General features: G+C 41.4%; 1 protein-coding gene and 1 non-coding gene across 2 annotated transcripts in view; one reads left to right on the top strand and one right to left on the bottom strand.

Annotated features, from left to right (window-relative positions):
* Positions 1-20,662, bottom strand: part of RAB31 (RAB31, member RAS oncogene family) — a 165,193-nt gene that overhangs the window by 73,594 nt on the left and 70,937 nt on the right. The window contains exons 2-3 of the mRNA XM_066246627.1: positions 16,149-16,228; positions 7,753-7,834 (exon numbers count right to left, since the gene is read on the bottom strand). Of these exons, the coding sequence (XP_066102724.1) occupies positions 7,753-7,834; positions 16,149-16,228 (162 nt within the window). The remainder of the gene's footprint in view (positions 1-7,752; positions 7,835-16,148; positions 16,229-20,662) is intronic.
* LOC136315836 (small nucleolar RNA SNORA26) lies at positions 686-808 on the top strand. The gene has a single exon (XR_010727615.1). It is a non-coding gene; the product is annotated as a small nucleolar RNA SNORA26 (small nucleolar RNA).

The raw sequence follows: 20,662 nt of genomic DNA, 5'->3' as shown, positions 1-20,662 counted from the left end.
ATGACAGGTACTGCTGTCAACCATGGGGAGACAAAAGTTGGAAGCTAGAATGATAGCCTCCAAAGATGTCCACATCCTAATCCCTGGGACCTAGGAATATATTACGGCAGAGGGGAATTAAGGTTGCAGATGGAGTTAAGTTTGCAAACCAATTCATCTTTTTTTTTTTTTTTTAGGTATTCCTTAAATTTTTATTTATTGGTTTTAGTAAGAGAGAATTGGAGAGTAAGAGAGGAGGAACATCCATCTGTTCCTGTATGTGCCCTGACCAGGCACACACCTGTAACCTCTGTGCTTCAGGACGATATTCTAACCAATTGAGCCATCCAGTCAGGTCAGGGCCCGACTGATCTTGAGATGGGGAGATTATCCTGGATTGTTCAGGTGGCCCAACATCAACTCAAGGTTTTTACAAGTGGAAAAGGAAGGCAAGAGAATCAGAGAGATGAGAAGATGCGCACAACTGAGAAAAAACAAAACAAAAAACGTTTGTGTACCCTTAGTAAAGTAAGGGTAAACTTTGAATCAATGAGTTTCAGAATATTATTATATTATCTTTAGCAGTATGTATTAAGTCTGGTCCTGAGTTAGATAATATTGTTGAAAAAAGCTAAACCAGTTTCAAATTACACTATTGTGAAGATAGATTTCTTCTTTTAAAAAACATAATTTAGTGCCCTTTCCTAAGCCCTTTTAAGGCTGATGCAGTGCCTTAGGAGGCTAACACAGAAGGGTAAAGTAAGTCTCCGTAAAACTCTAAGAAGAGATGGGTAAAACTCCTCTTTGGATCCTGTCTGGAGTCACAGTTGAAAAAAATAAAATAAAAAACATAATTTAGTTAAGTCTAATAATGGTTTGGTAAATTTTAAGTGATAACTTTAAAAATATTAATTTGTTTGTGATTTGATATAAGTTTACTACAAGGAACACATTTAAACATTTAAAAATTTTAATACTTTATTCAGAATTCTTCTTTAGGTATCACTTTGAGGTCAAACCTGCATTTCCAATCCACGCATAATCTCCAAAGAGAATTTGTTCGTCAACTTATAATTTAAATAAGGTGTAAATAACCTCATTCATTTACAGATTCAATATAATCCCTATCAAAATCTTAGCTGGATTTTTTTTTTTTTTTGGTAAAAATTTACAAGCTGATCCTAAAATTCATGTGCAAACACAAGGGACCCAGAATAGTCAAAACCATCTTGAAAAAGAAAAACAAAGAGGATTCACTTCTCAATTTCAAAAGTTACTAAAAAGTTACAGTAATCAGGTCAATGTGGTACTGGCTTAAAGACAAAATTTTAGATCAAAGAAATAGAACTGAGAGTCCAGAATTAAACCCTCACATTCGTGGCCAGTTCATTTTCAACAAAGGTACAAAGACAATCAACTGAGCAAAGAATAGTCTTGAACAGATTGTACTGGAATGATTGATTTTCTATAATATTAACATACAAAGAATGAAGTTGAATCCCTTCTTTATAACATCAACAAAAATTAACAAATGGATCATAGAGCTAAAACTATAAAATTCATAGACCATATAAGAATAAATCTTTGTACTCTTGAGTTAGGGAAAGACAAGTGTTGACAAGAATGTGGAGAAACAGGAACCTCAAACATTGCTGGTAGAAATATAAAATGTGACTGCCACTTTGAAAAACACTTCGGCAGGTTCTCAAAATGCTTAACTTAGTACTACCCACCAATTTCATCTCTAGATATGTAACCAAGAGATTTTTTTTAAAACATACATCTGTACAGAAACTTGTACATGAATGTTCATAAAACAGCATCATTCACAACAGCCAAAAAGTGAAAACAACCCAAACATTCATTAACTGGCAAGTAGATAAACAAAATGTGACACATTCATATTATACAATGGAATCAATGGTGGGGTTCAGCCGGTTCACACCAGTTCAGCAGAACTGATACCTAATTTTTTGTTGAGTTCAGCGAACCAGTTGTTAAATAGCACTTATAATCAGGGTTCTCTCTAAGGTGGGCACCTGGGCAGCCACCCAAAGTGGAAATTACAAATTTACATTCCTTACTCTTTTTTAATGTTCATCTGTGCAAACAGCGTATTCTAAGCGCCCATAGTAATGTTCATTCCATCCACAGGTGAAAAAAATTGCAAGTGAGGACACCAATCAAGAAGCAATATGGCCTGACCTGTGGTGGTGCAGTGGATAAAGCGTCGACCTGGAAATGCTGAGATCGCCGGTTCAAAACCCTGGGCTTGCCTGGTCCAGGCACATATGGGAGTTGATGCTTCCAGTTTCTCCCCCTTCTCTCTCTCTCTCTCCCTCTCTGTCTCTCTCTCTCTCCCTCTCTCTCTCCTCTCTAAAAATGAATAAATAAATAATTAATTAATTTAAAAAAATAAAAAAAATAATAAAAAAAGAAGCAATATGGCATGACCAGCGGTGGCGCAGTGGATAGAGCATGGAACTGGGATGCAGAGGACCCAGGTTCGAAATCCAAGGTCACAGGCTTGAGCACAGGCTCATCTGGTTTTAGCAATGCTTATCAAGCTTATCAGCTTGAGCCCAAGGTCATTGACTTCAGCAAGGGGTCACTTGCTGTGCTGTAGCCCCTGGTCAAGGCACATATGAGAAAGCAATCAATGAGCAACTAAGGTGCTGCAGCGAAGAATTGATGCTTCTCATCTCCCTCTCTTTCTGTCTGTCCCTATCTGTCCCTCTCTCTGTCTCTGTCACACAAAAAAGCAATATGGAAATATTTTAAATAACAGCTTTATTATTTTTTTGTCAGACATTATTTAATATTTTTTATTAATATTTTAAAACTCTTATAACAAAATCTAGTTTGTATACCTCTCTTTTATTGTTCTTACTTAAGTATTAAAAGCATGAAATAATAAACTACCTTTTGGTATATCTTTTTTTGTACTTAAAATGGTCATTAGGGCAGAGAACCAGTTGTTAAATTATTTGAATCCCACCGCTGAATGGAATATTAATCAATCATAAAAAGGAAGCACTGACCCATGTTACAATATAAGTGGCCCTTGATAACATTATATTATGTGAAAGAAGCTATTCACAAAAAACCACAGATTATAATTCTATTTATATGAAATATTTAGATTAGGCAAATCTAGAGACTGAAATTAGTTTAGGACTGAAGGACTCGAGTGGCTAATTTTTTGTGTGACAGAGACAGAGAGAGAGACAGAGAGAGGGACAGATAGAGACAGACAGGAAGGGAGAGAGATGGGAAGCATCAATTCTTCATTGCAGTTCCTTTGTCTCCTTAGTTGTTCATTGATTGCTTTTTCATACGTGCCTTGACCAGGGGGCTACAGCAGAGTGAGTGACCCTTTGCTCAAACCAGCAACCTTGGGTTCAAACCAGCAACCTTGGGCTTCAGGCCAGCAACCTTTGGGCTCAAGCCAGAGACCATGGGGTCATATCTATGATCCCATGCTCAAGCCAGTGACCACCGCTCAAGCTGGTGAGCCCGCGCACAAGCCGGCGACCACTGGGTTTTAAACCTGATTCCTATGCGTCCCAGTCTGACACTCTATCCACTGTGCCACTCCCTGGTCAGGCTTGGGAGGAATATTTTTGAGTCTGCATATATGTTCTCCAATTTCATCTTTAAAAAGCATAAAATAATAAGTTTGATTTCAGAAGCCTATTAATTCAACTTCAGATGTATTTGTAGAATAGGGAAGAGTTTTTATGTTAATAATAGAATCAAGTGGTTCTCAAAGTGTGCACAGGGCGCATTTCCAGGTGTGCCCTATGGTATTCCAGAGAAATATGTGCCTGTTGGGGACCAAAAAACCAACAGGGTTTTTGGAGTTTACATTTTGAGGGGACAGAAGTGTGGGGGATTGGCTGTAAGCTGACAGTTTTTTTTCTGCTTTTTTGTTTTTTAATTTTTATTTTATTTATTCATTTTAGAGGAGAGAGAGAGAGGGAGAGAGAGAGAGAGACAGAGAGGAGAGAGAGACAAGGGGGAGGAGCTGGAAGCATCAACTCCCATATGTGCCTTGACCAGGCAAGCCCAGGGTTTCGAACCGGCGACCTCAGCATTTCCAGGCCGACGCTTTATCCACTGCGCCACCACAGGTCAGGCAAAGCACGTTTGGACTTTATATTTTTTTCTTTAATATTTGACTTAATTACTATAACATATTTCTCAGAAATTTGTATATAGTGCACCTACAATTATTTGTAGGATTTTAAATGTGCCCCAACTTCAAAAAGTTTGAGAACCACTGCTGAAATAGATTAAACCTAGAGAATGAAGCCTGAAAGTTTTCCAAGATAATGACATTTTCAATTGCACTATGCTATGGATTATGATTGTGTTTTAAAGCAGAAACAATGATTTGGAAGAAAATGAAGGTTGTATTTCCTATAGTGATGAGAAATTTTTAATTACAATAATGATATCCTCAATTCCAATTTAGCAGAAAAACAAAGAAGGAAGTCAAAAGGAAACTCAATGGGAAACAATAATGTGTTGACACGTTAGGACAAAAGTCTCTCTCATATCCCCACACAAATCCTGCTGCTTGGAAGACGGGAGGACAGAGCTGGGCAGATCAATTCCTTTCTCTCACATGGGGACCTGTCTGAGCAGCAGTGCCTGTACACATCCTTCTGACCCACCGCTGAGTGAGAAACCGAATCCAGCACAACACGCCATCTGAAGAGGGCAGGATGAAAACCTGCAGAAGTCCACAGTCTCTTCTCGACACCCTTCTCAGTAGTAAGAAACTAACTGCACAAACCTTGAAAATGTTTAGCTTTTAACAAATTGGATTCAACAATTGAAAAGGATTAAATTTTTTTTTAAGATTTTATTTATTGTCTTTACAGAGAGAAGAGTGGAGAGACAAGTAGTTGCTTCACTGTAGCTATTCATTAGCTGTTTGTCATACGTGCCTTGACTGGGGAAGCCCAGAGTTTCAAACCAGCAGCCTCAGCATTCCACATCAGCGTTCTATCCACTATGTCACCACAGATCAGACTAAAAATGATTACATTTTTTCAAACATATTTTTACAAAGGCACTTTATGGATTATCATTTGCCATCGAAAGAGTCAAAAGATGCCCATCATATATGGTTGAATGAAAAGTAAGACAGCAAATCAAGAATGAATGCTCTCTTGCCTGACTTGTGGTGGCACAGTGGATAAAGCATCAATCAACCTGAGATGCTGAGATCCCAAGTTTGAAACCCCAAGGTCACTGGCTTCAGTGCAGGTTCATCTGGTTTGAGCGCAGGGTTACCAGCTTGAGTGTGTGATCATCAAAATGATTCCATGGTCACTGGCTTGAGCAAGGGGTCATTGGTTCAGCCGGAGCCCTCTGTCCTCTGTCAAGGCACATATGAGAAGCAACCAATGAACAACTAAAGTGATGCAACTACAAGCTCCCCCCCCCAAAAAAAATAATGAATGCTCTCTTATACAAAGAAAGGGAAGAGGAGGGGAAACCTTTTCCATTTTCAGTGCTAAGGAGGAAAAATAACTTTCCAAAGGTATGAATTGTGTCACTAATATACTATAGAATTAGTACTGGGCAGTAAGTAGGGCATTAACTGGAATGCTTTGTACACTAGGCAGAACCTGGGTCTATCAGTCAACAAATAAACAAATATTGACTAATTAACACCCGCAAAGCACCAGACTAAGCATTAGCCTCCTTGGAGGACACAGATTATGTCTTTATAGTGTCAAATCATAAACCCAAAGGGATCAAGAGATCTTGTTTGTTTAAATTATGAAAACTAAGGACAGTAACATATTTCCACAAGGGTAAGGAGGGATAATAAAACACACTGGATTCCAACAATTAATGAGACAGAACAAACAGCAATAGGAGCAGCAACAGCAGGGAATTTATTTTTAGCTCAAACATTAGGCAATGTCATTACAAGCACAATTAAATCCAGCAATAAGCTGCCAAAAATGATTGAAAAACTGCCATCACTTGAGAGATGCAGGACTGTCCCCAGGACACAAGGAAAGGGCAGCCTGAGGACAGCTAACAGGCTTTCGAGGGTTAGGGATCAGATGGCCACGAAGGCCATGCAAATATTACTCACACTCTCTCCACAAATCTAGCTTCTAAAAAGCACTCAGGGTGCTTCAGACAGTGACTTCACGTACACTGTCTGTTCTCTTCAGTTAGCAGCCAAATAGAAGACATTCTAATGAGGTTAGCCATTTGCAGGCCAAAATATTTGTCCTGATTATTTAAAAAAAGAAAAATTTTGAAATGTTTTAGTCTACAAACACTGAAAAAGTTAGTTTTCAATGAGGCTTCATATAAAATGAAAATGACATAAACACGCACTTGATTTGTTAGGAGCTGGTGATGAAAATGATGGGTTATCCTATACCTTGGATTCTCTTCCCTCAAGGGGGAGAGCAGGAATAAACGGAATAAGTGAATTAACTAGTGCTTTCGAAGGTGGTAAGAGCTAGAGAGGGAGGGAAAAGGAGGAAGTGTTTGTATTTTAATGGGGTAGGTAGAGAAGGTGACCTTTGTACTTGGATCAGACAAGGGAAAGTTCAACCTATCTTACTCCATAATTACTTGCACGATGGAAGTTTTAATCAGCCTGAGAGCTCTCAGTTAAGACAAGGTATTGGTTATCCCTGTGCTTCATGTATTCTGCTACCCTGAGGGCAAGAACACACAGCCTTCCACAGACTATACACACATGGCCTTGCCCTGCGCCAATGCAAAACACAAGCGAGTAAACCTAACTCAATTGTTTCACACTTGAAACATACTGGTTTGCAACACCCTTCCTCTCTCCCTTCTCTCCCTCCTTCTCTCCTACAGCCAGTGGCTCAATGGTTTGAGCAGGTCCCTGGGCACTGTGAATACCTCAGTTGGTCTGAAGGGCAGCCTCAGGAGCTAAAAATAGCTTGGTTGATTCAAGTATCAGCCCCAGACAAGGGATGCCAGGTAGATCCCAGTTGGGGCACATGTGGGAATATGTCTATCTCCCCTCCTCTCACTTAAAAAATTAAAAAAAAAAAATCTAAAGACACTAGCTTCTTAAATAATCTTCTCCATAAATATTTTCAGCAAATAAAAAGAATTAAGAATAAGAGAGAAGTCTTATACTGTTTCTGTTAACCCAGGGTCCATTTCTCCATTTTCCAGTAAGAAAACCCAGACTTTCTTTGGGAAACTACCTGACTTCCAGCCAAAGGGATGCAGGTGGAGCAGTAAGGGCTACACCTGGCACTACCAATAGGAGTGCCAAATCCCACAAACTCTGAACGGCATCAAGTTCAAGAGGGAGTGAGCATGTGACCCAAGTGACCAAAGAGAATCCTCAGGTGCCAAGACATAGGGTGCAACTCAAGAGAAAGAAATGCTTTCCTTCATTAGCTTGCCAAGGTGGCAGTATGTAGGCCTCGAATTGCTTTTGAGGCTATCCTTGCCACCCTTGGAGAAGAGAAGGAGAGGGTCTGCCTAATGAAGCCAATCTAGAGGTAAGCAAGCAAAGAAAAGAAATAGAGTTGGGTGCCTTGGACAATACATTTGGAGGACTTGAACTCAGCTCTGCCTTAAAATGGGCACCCCCTCACATTTTTCTCATAGCTAAAAAGTACATTTTCCTTTCATCATTTCAGCTGTGTTTCTGTCACTTGCAACTGCTAGAGTCTTGCCAAATACAAAGAAACCTTCAGAAAGTGATCTCAGTTTGCTCCAGAGAGAGCCAGAACATAGCCTTACCCGCTCCTGACCAGCAGTATCCCAGATGAGGAACTTATGAAGCTCATTTCCACAAGGCACAGTTTTGGTCATAAAAGATGCCCTGAAAAACAAAACCAACATCTCCACATTACCAATCATCTTCTTCTACGATCTTCATAAAGACTTCTGTTTCAAACAAGTTAAAATGTTCTGCCTCAGCAGGACTCCAAAAGCTCCCAGCATCGTCTTTGTCCTTGGAGGGCCACTCAGAGGAAAAAACAGCTGTTAAGAGTTCTGTCACCTAACAGAAAATATTCTGCATTTTCTGTTGTTAGTCCAACTGGAGGTTTAGGAGGGGCAAGAAGCAAAGAATGCATTCAAAATACTGTCTCCAAAAACTTTTTATCTTCAGTTGTTCTAAGATAATATACCCAACATCAGGAAAGAAAGTAAAATTGTAGATTTAAAAAACATTATTATAACAATTAAGAGTGGAAAGAAAAGCTGGTATTTGGGCATCTTCCCATTTGGGACTTGCAATGCCACAACTAGAAAATTTCCTTACATCTTTACCTAGGCTATGAATCCAACACTAGCAGCAACAAAAAGAATACTATCTAATTCCCATCCTACTTGCATAAATGCACGGATAAACATTGATAGATTAATAAATAGTTATGCTCTCTCAACCAAAGGGGAAGAATTTGAAATTCTTAATAGATAATGAAACACTTTATATATTTTCTTTTTGTGTATTTCTTCTTAATAGACTTTATCTTTGTGCTCATGAAAGACGTAAAAATCTAATACAAGGAATATTTAGCCCGACCAGGCAGTGACACAGTGGATAGAGCGTCGGACTGGGATGCGGAGGACCCAGGTTCAAGACCCCGAGGTCGCCAGCTTGAGCACGGGCTCATCTGGCTTGAGCAAAAATAGCTCACCAGCTTGGACCCAAGGTCACTGGCTCGAGCAAGGGGTTACTCGGTCTGCTGAAGGCCTGCAGTCAAGGCACATATGAGAAAGCAATCAATGAACAACTAAGGTGTCAAAACAAAAAACTGATGATTGATGCTTCTCATCTCTCTCCATTCCTGTCTGTCTGTCCCTGTCTATCACTCTCTCCGACTCTATCTCTGTCCCTGTATAAAAATAAAAAAATAAAAAAATATTTAATTCCCTTGACTTTTTTTGTGTAAGATCAAGCTTCCTGCCTGACCAATGGTGGCATAGTAGACAGAGCATCCACCTGGGATGCTGAGGTCCCAGGTTCAAAACCCTGATGTCACAGGCTTGAGCATGGGCTCACTGGGCTTATGCACAGGCTCACCAGCTTAAGTGCAGGGTCGCCAGCTTGAGCGTGGGATCATAGACATGATCCCATGGTTGCTGGTTTGAGGCCAAGGTAGATGGCTTGAGCAAGAGGTCACTGGCTCAGTTGGAGCCTCCCAGTCAAGATACAGATCAGAAGAGAACAACTCAAGTGTCGCCAATATAAGTTGATGCTTCTCATCTCTCTCCCTTCCTTGCTCTCTCTCTCTCACTAAAAAAAATAATAATAATTTTTAAAAAGATAAAGCTTCCCATTCATTAAAAAACAGCAAGCATCCTCAATGGTAGGACAACCAGACATGAGAAGCCTCCTGATGTGACGGAATAAGAAGTACGTACATCTCCTATGCAGGGTTCTGGCCAGACAATGTTTAATCTGAATCTAACCATGAGGAAACAATTGGGCAAATCTAGAATGTGGACATTCTATAAGGTCACTGGCCTGAATGTTTCAAATAAGTCAATGTCATAAAAAGCAAGCAAAAGGCTTTTCATTTGGGGTACTCATCTTCTTGTTTTTAGTATTTTATACTAACCTTTGTAACGATGCACTTTAAAAAACATATTTTTGCAGTTTAATCTTTGTCCTTTAACTTTGTTTATGAAAATTTTTCCATAAATGCCTTTTAAACTTTTATGTAGGGAGATATATCAGTATTTTGTTTTTGTGTTTATTTTGTTTTTGTTTTTACTCTGATCTATGGTAGATTTTCATTCATTCCTCAGTATGTTCTGGGCAACAGGACAAATGATACATCAATCCTACCCTTTAAAAGTTCTCAGATTTAGAAATCTAAGTTCATGTCTTTAAAATATTGAAATCATAAACTTTTTTTTTTTTGTATTTTTTTTCTGAAGCTGGAAACGGGGAGAGACAGTCAGACAGACTCCTGCATGAGCCCGACCGGGATCCACCCAGCACGCCCACCAGGGGCGATGCTCTGCCCCTCCGAGGCATCGCTTTACCGCGACCAGAGCCACTCAAGCGCCTGGGGCAGAGGCCAAGGAGCCATCCCCAGCGCCCCGGCCATCTTTGCTCCAAAGGAGCCTTGGCTGCAGGAGGGGAAGAGAGAGACAGAGAGGAAGGAGGGGGGTTGGAGAAGCAAATGGGCGCTTCTCCTATGTGCCCTGGCCGGGAATCGAACCTGGGTCCCCTGCACGCCAGGCCGACGCTCTACCGCTGAGCCAACCGGCCAGGGCCAAAATCATAAACTTTTAAGAGCAGGAGAAAACATCAAATATCCAGGCCAACCCCTTCACTTTATAGACAGGGGGCTGTGGGAGCTTCTGAGACCCAAAACGCTGCACTGACCCTGGTCAAAGAATCTAAAGGCAAAGTCAGAAAAGAATGCAGAGGCCCTCACTGCCAGTCCGAGTGGAATAAGCATTTAGAAGTCCCTCAGTTTCTTCATCCGTGAAAACAGGACCAAGATCTACTCTACATGACCTAGAGGGCTATTGTAGGATCAAATGAGGAAATGACACCTGTGAATTCTCCCCTTGATACACAGTAAGCCCACGAGGAACTGGCTCTATAACAGGAACTGCATATCAAACATACATATATACATAGCTACAAATACACACATATATGTATACGCACACGCACATACCCTCCTCTGTTCCTGATTTCTTGCAAGAAAGAATGAAGATTGATCATTAATCTTTTGGATGTGCAGATTGTTTTCAGCCTCTTTGCTATCTTTCAATCAGGTTCTTCCCTACTCTACAGATTTCCTTCCAGACTGGGGGGAGAGCATTGGCAATGCTGAACTGACTTCAGTATCTGTGGGAAGCAAATTCTGGCAGAGAAGTAACCCAATTTCCTTGTAAAAGTTAAAATAGAAGGGGAGATACACACACATACACACACACACACACACACACACACACACACACACACACACACTCAAGATGTTGACACAATCTGCCTGAATAGCAGAGCCAAGATTTTTCAGGGTGAGTCACAGGAGATGATAAGAATTAACACTTTCGATGCTAACACAAGGACATTTTACAGCCTATGGCCGTTTCCTAATGAGAATGTGATCTCACTGGGAAGAAAAAGAATGGACTTTAGAAGCGGACTCAAGCTGGTTTGAGTCACAAGTTTGCTGCTCACCTAAAAAATCGCCTAGCTATCAAGGTCCATCCATGTTATTGTAAATGGACCTTGATAACATTATATGGAGTGAAATAAGTAAATCAGAAAAAACCTAAGAACTATATGAACCAATGCATAGATGGGACATAAAAATGAGGCTCAGAGACATGGACAAGAATGTGATGGTAACAGGGAGTGGGGTGGAGGGGTGGGGAAGGGGCGAGGAAGGAGAGGGAGGGAGTGGGGGGAGGGGAGGGGCACAAAGAAGGTGACAGAGGACGATTGGACTTTGAGTGAGGGAAATGCAGCATAATCAAAGGTCAAAATAATCTGGAGATGTTTTCTCGGAACATATGTACCCTGATTTATCAATGTCACTGCATTAAAATTAATAAAAATAAGATAAAAAAAAATCGCCTAGCTAGAGCTGCTCTGTCCTTTGGGGCAAACAGGGTTACTCAGAAAAAGTAACCTGCTCCTGCTCCAGGGACAAGAAGTGTCAATGGGACCAGGCAGGACGTGTAAATAAACAAAGTGGGTTAGGCATAAAAATAATACCGATAAAAATAATAGTAGCAGTAATAATAGCAGGATGACATGAGCAGAGAGAGCAGAGAGCTCGCCCCCACAGGGAGCGCCTATGGCTCAGGTCCACCTGGCTCCCGCCATGTGAGCATGTGCTCCAAGCCTACTGACCTGGGAAGAGAGGCCAGAAATGCAAGTTTATTATGTAAAAATCTCCCAGTTCTTCACTGTTGGCTTAAATTATTTAAAGCAGGCTCAACAAAACACATCCCTAAGCCAGACTGCAACCCACCAAACCTCCCCGCCGAGGGATAAGCACCTGATCCTTTCTAAAGAAGCCCATTTTGGCCATCTCATGAGAAATCTGCTCAATGCTGCTAGCTTTGTTTTTCTAAAACTGTGGTTTGGAAACATTTTCTCAAAATCTCAGAAGAGAGGAGAAATTTTGAGCAATTTTAAAATTGGGAAAATAAACGATAATATCAGGAAAAGACAACAGATAAGAATGAATGGTGGAGCTGAGCTTAAATCTAACTCCAGAAAAAAGTGAGGAATGACACAGATGGAAAGCACAATGGCACATAATTCAATGCTACCAATGTTTAAAACTGGGTTTATGAAGAAATTTTAAGATGTGAGAAATATTTAAGTTTCAAGTTTACAGGGGGGAAAAAAAGGTTCAAAATCATATATACAAAAATTTTCTAAATCATACCTAAAGCTGGTGAGTATATAGAAAAATAAGGGCAAACTTGGTGAAAAACAATTTGGCAATATTTATCAATAATTTAAAACGTTCTTATTCTTTGACTAAATTACTTTATTGCTACAAATTTAATCCAATGAAATAAAAAGAGGTACATGCTAGTATTTATGCCCAAGGATATACATAAGATTATTTAAAATATTTTTAAATATTTTAAACAACTTAAATGCCTTAAAGTGGAAAATATAGCCATCAAAATAATTATTGTTTTTAAAGAACATTTAATTGCATAGTATTCACAACATAATGTTGAGTGAAAAAAATATTTAATGTATGCATAGAAAAAACACTAGAATAAAATATACCAAATGTATACCGTAGTTAGTCTGGGAGGTAGATCAAAGGTAATTTTTATAGTTTTCCTCACAGTTTTATTCATTTTCAGTTTTCATGATGAGTATGTAATACTTTTATAATCAGAATAAATATTTTCATCATGCTTTTAAAAATTATGTAATATTAGAGAAACACATCCATAATATACTAAGGATATAATATATATAATATTATAATTATATAATAATATAAACAAGATATAAAACTATTTAATTATGGCTTCTAGTTTTATAAATTATGTGTTTTTTAGCTTTTAGAATGAACATTAACTTCTATAATCAGAAAAATTAGACTTGAATCTTGACTCTGTCTAGAAGATGCACAGACAGCACTTAAAGTATTCTTTATGCCATCTTCCAAGAAATCTATAATTCATGAGACAGAATAAGGAAGACCTAGATTGATGAATACTGTACACTATAATATATTAAGTCAAATGTGTAATAGGTACTGTTTTTGTTTTTAATATGTAAATTTATTAACCTTTTGTATATCATGTATGTTATAGCTTCCCCAGTAAGTGAGGAACCTTTTTCCTTTTTATTTATTTATTTTTTACAGGGACAGAGATAGAGTCAGAGAGAGGGATAGATAGGGACAGACAGACAGGAACGGAGAGAGATGAGAAGCATCAATCATCAGTTTTTCGTTGTGACACATTAGTTGCTCATTGATTGCTTTCTCATATGTGCCTTGACCGTGGGCCTTCAGCAGACCAAGTAACCCCTTGCTCGAGCTAGCGACCTTGGGTCCAAGCTGGTGAGCTTTGCTCAAACCAGATGAGCCCGTGCTCAAGCTGGCGACCTCGGGGTCTTGAACCTGGGTCCTTCCACATCCCAGTCCGACACTCTATCCACTGCGCCACCGCCTGGTCAGGCCTGTTTTTGTTTTTAGATATTATGTATTTGTATACCTGCATATACATAGCAAATACTTAAAAGAAATATGTTAAATATGCACTTTGGACTCTAAATTGAAGAATATGGAACTGAAGAGATACTAAAAACCTCCTTTGTATGAGCTAAACTTTTCATAATAAGCATTATAATTTAAAGATATGTAAGTTTTTAGTTACTAGACTTTTTCAGAGAAGTGTTAGGTTTACAGAAAAATTGATCAGAAAGCACAGAGAGTTCCCATATAATGCATAATTTTTAAAAAATCCAAAACAACTACAATGCATCTGCTAGACAATGTTGTCAACGGTGTCTGATCGGCTACCAATTGGTAGCTCCAAAATGGCTACCAATACTCCACTGGCAGAGGTGGAGGGAGGCCTTCTCATGCTGCTTCTCCCACCATGAAGTGAAGTTTACTTCCCCTTTCTTGAATCTGGGCTGGCATTATGACTTGCTTTGACCAAAAGATTGTGACTAAAACGATATACCTACTGTGTAGGCATAATAATGTTTCTATCTACACATAACAGTTATGATTAACACTGTTATGTATTTATCATATTTGCGGTAGGAGCATGCATTGTCTTTTTTATCTTAAAAGAAATCATTACAAAAGGAATTCAGATTTGTTATTTAAAAAAATTTTTTTTAAGTTTAAAAAGCAGACAGTGGCCTGACTGGTGGTAATGCAGTGGATAAGAGTGTCAACCAGAGACGATGAGGACCCAGGTTTGAGACCCTCAGATTGGGTTCACCCAGCTGGAGCACAGGAACAGCATCATCACTGGCTTGAGCCCAAGGTCACCGACTTGAGGAAGAAGGTCACTGGCTCAGCCTGACCCCCCAGTCCAGGCACATATGAGAAGCAATAAATGAACAACTAATGTGATGCAACTACAAGTTGATGCTTCTCATCTCTCTCCCTTCCTTCCTCTCTCTCTCTCTCTCTCTCTCTCTCTCAAGAAAAAAAAAGTAGACAGTAAAAGTCTCTCTTCTAAAAACACTTCAGAGTTTATTGTTCTTACAGGTCTTACTTTTATTAACAAGAAACATAAAGTGGCAAATTAAGGAGGAAAAAAAGCACATCACAGAGAAGAGGAAAAACAATATCCTCTAGCAAACTGTGTCCAATCTACAGAAGTGACTGTGTTAGGAGACAATTCTTCATGGGTCTCTTGCAAGTAGAGGTACTGTCTTTTTTCCAGACTGTTTTCAAGGGTGTCTGTATAGCAAATACCCTTCCAAGGGAGAAATAAATTCTCCCCTTGGAGCAAAGCACAGGCATGCTTATTGCCCATTAAAAAAGATTTGGGTTTTCTAAGTCAGGGTTCCTCTCCTGTAATAGAAGTTCCTGCATGTGGCGTGTCACTCAATCCTATTTACATCGTCTATGGGAAACTGGGGCTTAGGGAACCAATGCAAAATAATACTCTAGCTATCGTTATTTCCTTTGTCCTGACCCAGGAGTGCTGTGTCTTCTGTCAGCATCCATGCCACTGGGACAGTTAATTTGTTAGCCTGCAGACCCTTCAGTTCTTGACACGTATTTTTGTGAACATGTTTCTTTAAGGCACTTTTTAACTATAAAATGTGTTGATTTTTCTCACCTCCACTGCTCCAACCACTGGCCTATCAACCAACTGCTCGTGAGCACATGCTTATAGCCTGCCATGAATTTTCTCCACTTACAACTAATAGAGACAATCATCCCTGTCATCAATCATACAGAATTCCCCAAATATATATATATATATATATATATATATATATATATATATATATATATGCATTGTTTCCCTTCTGAGAAAAAATGAAACCTGGTTCTCTCCAAGGAATCATGCTATCTTCACTGAGAAAAATAAGGGAGGCCAAGCTCTGAGAGAGTGAAAAAAAATCAAGCACCTATAAAACATACAGCAAAAGCACATCTGGCAAAAGAATCCATAGGAGAGGGGAATATGGAATAGGAAAATGTGCCTACATCCCAAGGTCAGGGTGTGAACATCCACCCCTCTGTCCCCAGGTTCTCCAACAGAAATGCTGACGTTCGATTAATTCAGAAAAGAAAGGCCACTCTCTCCCACAGACTGTGCAGGCAGCTCTGTCATGTGAGTGGACAGCATGTCCAGGTTTACTGGCAGGCAAGTGACAGAAGAGCCTTTGGGGATTTGTCCTGTGTCTCATCTACCATCTAGAAAGAAAGCTGGCGTGATTTTCAGACTAATGCTCTGTGAGATCAAAGAAATGACCTTAAGCTGCAGCATAATAGTTGGCTAGGAAAAAAAAATCATTGACAAGGACAGTAAGCCCAGAAATACAACTTAGAAGTGACTGAACTACTGTCAAAGTCCTTACCACTGGGATTGATTCTCAGCAGCTGAGATGAAATCACTGGGAGACTCAGGCACAAAGTGACCTCTCTGAGTGCTCTGAAGTCAAGAAATGTGAACGAGAAGAACACACAGAAACTTACCCAATGGTTGGGCTGATGTTGTGGTCAAAGTGATCCTGGACAAATCGACACACAATGCTTGATTTCCCAACGCCGGTGTCCTGGAAAAGAATAAGGACACAACCATGAAGACCAAAGGTGCCAATTATGACCTAGGATAAACATAGAACCAGAGGGCAGGAGAGGTCGTTTCTGGTTGGGGGGAGGAATATTTCCTTCTATTCTTACCAGTGCTTTCTACAAAGAAATTGTATTGCTTTCATAGAAAGAAAATACATAGGATAAAAATAAGAAACCCGTGCCTGACCAGGCAGTGGCGCAGTGGATAGAGTGTCAGCCTGGCACACAGAGGACCCAGGTTTGAAACCCCAAGGTCGCCGGCTTGAGCACAGGCTTATATGGCTTGAGCGCAGGCTCACCAGCTTGAGCGCAGAGTTGCTGGCTTGAGTGTGGGATCATAGACATGACCCCACAGTCACTGGCTTGAGCCCAAAGGTCACTCACTTGAAGCCCAAGGTCTCTGTCTTGAGCCCAAAGTCACTGGCTTGAGCAAGAGGTCACTGGCTTGGCTGCAGCCACCTCTACCGCACCCCTCTCCTCATCAAGACACATATGGAAAAGCAATCAATAGAAAAAAAAAGCAATCAATAGGCAATTAAGGTGCCACAATGAAGAACTGATGCTTCTCATGTCTCTCCCTTCCTGTCTGTCTGTCCCTATCTGTCCCTCTCTCTGTCTCTCTCTCATTAGAAAAGAAAAGAAAAAAGAAACATGTCTTACATATATACAATAATTAAACTATAATTGGCAAGTCCACAATACATGTATTTCCAGAAATTTGGAAATTTTCAAAGCAGTACCACATTGTTTTGGTAAAAAGAGAAATGATTTTGTGCAAAGACTTAACACCCAAAAAACTATGTAATCTATTTTTCTAGATATCACCCTATGAGACCTATGAATTCTAATTTCTGTATTTCTAACATTTTCTCTTTAGAATCTGATGTTTGCATAATAATTTCCAGTTTTGTTTAGTTATATGAAGGTCTCATCACAGCTCTTTTCTCTGTTAAACAATTCTTTAAAGCTAGTTAGCACAGAGGCCCAGTTACACACTGGGAATCAAATACATGTGTTTCTATCCAAAACCCTCACAAAATGGTTTAAACATACAACTATGCAAAGTCAAAGAGATAGGAGAAGAGATAACACTAGACAAATGATGTCAACAAAAAGCACATGACTGAATGGTCATTGAGAAAGAAGAGCTGGAGACTTTAGAGACTCCAGGGAGGAAAGCCAAGGAGAACCATGTCAATTCATGCCACTGTATCCTCAGCATATCAAGAATGGGAGGAGCAGGCTGAAATCAGGGTTGATGAAAGATTCAGCCCTGGCCAGTTGGCTCATCAGTAGAGCATCAGCCCAGCGTGTGGAAGTCCCGGGTTCGATTCCCCGCCAGTGCCCATCTGCTTCTCCACCTTTCCCCTTCTCTTTTCTCTCTGTCTCTCTCTTCCCCTCCCACAGCCAAGGCACCATGGGAGCAAAGTTGGCCCGGGCATTGAGGATGACTCTATGGCCTCCACCTCAGGCGCTAGAATGGCTCTCATTGCAGTGGAGCAACGGCCCGGATGGGCAGAGCATCACCCACCCCCCCACCCCCCACCCCGTGAGCAATGCGGGGTGGATCCCAGTCGGGCGTATGCGGGAGTCTGTCTGTCTGTCTGTCTGCCACCTCCTGCTTTTCACTTCGAGGGGGAAAAAAAAAAGATTCACACTAACATCCCCAGCGCCCCAGGCCACATAACCAGAGGACAGACCCTCCTGTACTCCAGGAAACCTGCACCAGGCAGGGGTTGGGCTTGCGGACTTCAGATACAGCTCTAGGGGGTACCAAGTGCTACTCCCTGCCCTGTGCAATCCCAGAGAGGAGACGTGAGGATTCCCTTCTAGGTAAGTGGAAAATTTTCTGAAGATCCTGATGCTTGGAGTCTCCCAACTGAAGGCCACGTGCACAGCAGTCAACAAGCCCTGGTACAAAGAGAGCTTTTGGTACACACTTTAATCTTGTAAAACAAAAATGTCAGCTAAGAAATACCAAACATTTATACCCACAACAAAAGAGCAGAATGCTCATTCAGAGAGTAAGACTGACGTTACTCTCACAAGTTAAAAATATAATGGTAGAAATGGACATTTCAATGGAAGAGTTACAAAATAAAATTGGGAGATTGTCCCAGACAGTAAACAAAGCAGTTGCCAAAAAATAACTACCCTTCTGAGAAGGGGGGCAAGGCCCGAAGACGCGGGCTGAGCTGGTGACCAACACAGACATCCTCGCCAGAGCGCGCCTCCCTGACAGGGTCATGGAGACAGTGTGAAATTTCTGTGAAAGGGAGATGAGACATACTTAGCCCAAAAGGGAAAAACAGCCACACAGTTAGCTTTCTTAACGTAAAGATATAACTTTAAAAGTCAAAATATCAAGGAGAAAATGTTGAAACTCAGAGAAATGTGTTTTTCTGTGGACACTGAAATATGGAAATGAGACCTGAATTCTTTTTACTCCTTGCTCCTGTGTTTAGGGGACAATTCCAGAAAACCTGGGGGGAAGAGAGACATTGGCTGGCGATACTCATCAGAAAATCATTTTCCAGAAGGTCTCCGGGCTGGTGAGCGCAGCCTGCGTGGGTTCCGGGCCGGTGAGCGCAGCCTGCGTGGGTTCCGGGCCGGTGAGCGCAGCCTGCGTGGGTTCCGGGCCGGTGAGCGCAGCCTGCGTGGGTTCCGGGCCGGTGAGCGCAGCCTGCGTGGGTTCTGGCCGGTGAGCGCAGCCTGCGTGGGTTCTGGGCCGCAACGGAACAGCTGCCCCAGACGCTGTTTATCTATCTGCACTGCGCGAGATCGATGTGCAGAGTTCAGAGAGGGGAAGACAGAATTAAAACTGCAGCTCCTCAGATTCCGAATCAATGCTACTGCTATTTCTGGGCTGCGCCCTCAGCATGGATTCCAGCTCATGTTCTCCTCAGTCCCCCAAACCGCAACTCAGTTCTTCTGGTCTCGGTTCATTTTAAAACCCTCTCGCAGTGAGCAGATCCTGGTCCTCCGTTGGTCCACACATCCCAGAGCAGCTGAAGAACTGTGCTGCCGTTCCCCTGAAGACAGGGAAAACGTACTCTTTTCTATCAAGTGAACTGTTTTCTACAACCTGCCAATCAGGCAGGGTCGGGGCCTCTCCCCAACACTGACCACATTAATATTTATTGTTCTGTCACCATCGCTCATGGGGTATCACCCCACACCCCCGCCGTAGACAGCTTTCACATTTATTATCCCACTGGAAATGCTAAGTGATGAATCTCTGGCCTCTGTGCAGCCGCTAAAGCCATTCCCACAATGGGAAGGCGGGTGAAAGCAAGGGTCTGCCTTGTTCCCCTTCCAGACCTCTCAATTACAGCCCAGGAATTCGCTTTCTCAAGGCTCTTCTATTATCTCTTCTTCACTGGCCCAGCAAGCAATCATCAAGTGCTACTTTCCACGTGCCAACAGCAGGCAGGCCCTGACCAATGGGAGATAACATGGCCCCTCCCCACTTCCCGGTCTCACCTCCCAGTGAGAGTGGCTTCGTGGGTCCTGAGCCACAATAAAGCAACAGCACCAAGAGCCGTTTATCTTCAGTGTGCAGATCGATGTGCAGAGTCCAGAGAGTTCCACAGCCAGGAAAGGCGCCTGACAGAGGTCAGCGCCTGCACACGGTGGTGGGCAGAGATGCCCTGCCTATGGCCAATCTACTTCCCAGAGCTCAGGAGACAAATCCTTATCTCCCCAGCTTTGTTTCTTTTTGGCCTTTCTCGGTGTCTTTTCAGCTTACACCAGGTTCGCCCAACTTGCAAGCTGAGGACACGCCCCTCTGAAGTGCTTCTAGTTCGCCCGCAGCCCAAGAGGCCCTTCCCCCTGTAAGCAACATAGCACTTAACTCCCTGTGAGTGGGCCACTGATATACAAGTGGCCCTCATAGTCAGAACTCCGCTTTAGGAAGCACATACTAGAGTCTATCCAGCAGCTCTGCTCAAAACAATTGGCTCCAAATCTCCAAAGTAGCTCAGGACTCCTGAGTCCTGCAAAGGTGACCCTCAAAGTGCTCATGAAGATAAAAAAAAATTCAAAAACCATCTTATTCATCTCTACTCATTATCTTCTACAGATAACTTAAGCTGAAACACCCGCTTTTCTGAACGGTTAAAGCAAAAAACCTGCTCAGATCTGGATTTATCTATTTAATTCTTCAGCCAAATACATTCACTGTTCTTTCCCTTATTTATAATTTAACTCCCAACATTTCTCTCTTGCTCACTTATACATTTGATAAGGGGGAAAAAAAACAGGACAACAGGATAGGTAAAGTTTTAGTTTGTTTCAGACAAGAAAATAATCTAACAAAGGACAGCCTCAAATAATCTCTGGCCAGTGGCTTTGTGACGGCTCGAGAAATGACCTCCAGAGCCTCCTTCTCCCAGGACAGCTGCTGTTCCCCTGCT

The sequence above is a fragment of the Saccopteryx bilineata genome, chromosome 11 (genome assembly GCF_036850765.1).
Source record: "Saccopteryx bilineata isolate mSacBil1 chromosome 11, mSacBil1_pri_phased_curated, whole genome shotgun sequence".
Classification (NCBI taxonomy): domain Eukaryota; kingdom Metazoa; phylum Chordata; class Mammalia; order Chiroptera; family Emballonuridae; genus Saccopteryx; species Saccopteryx bilineata.
This window is presented reverse-complemented; position numbering and strand designations above follow the sequence as displayed.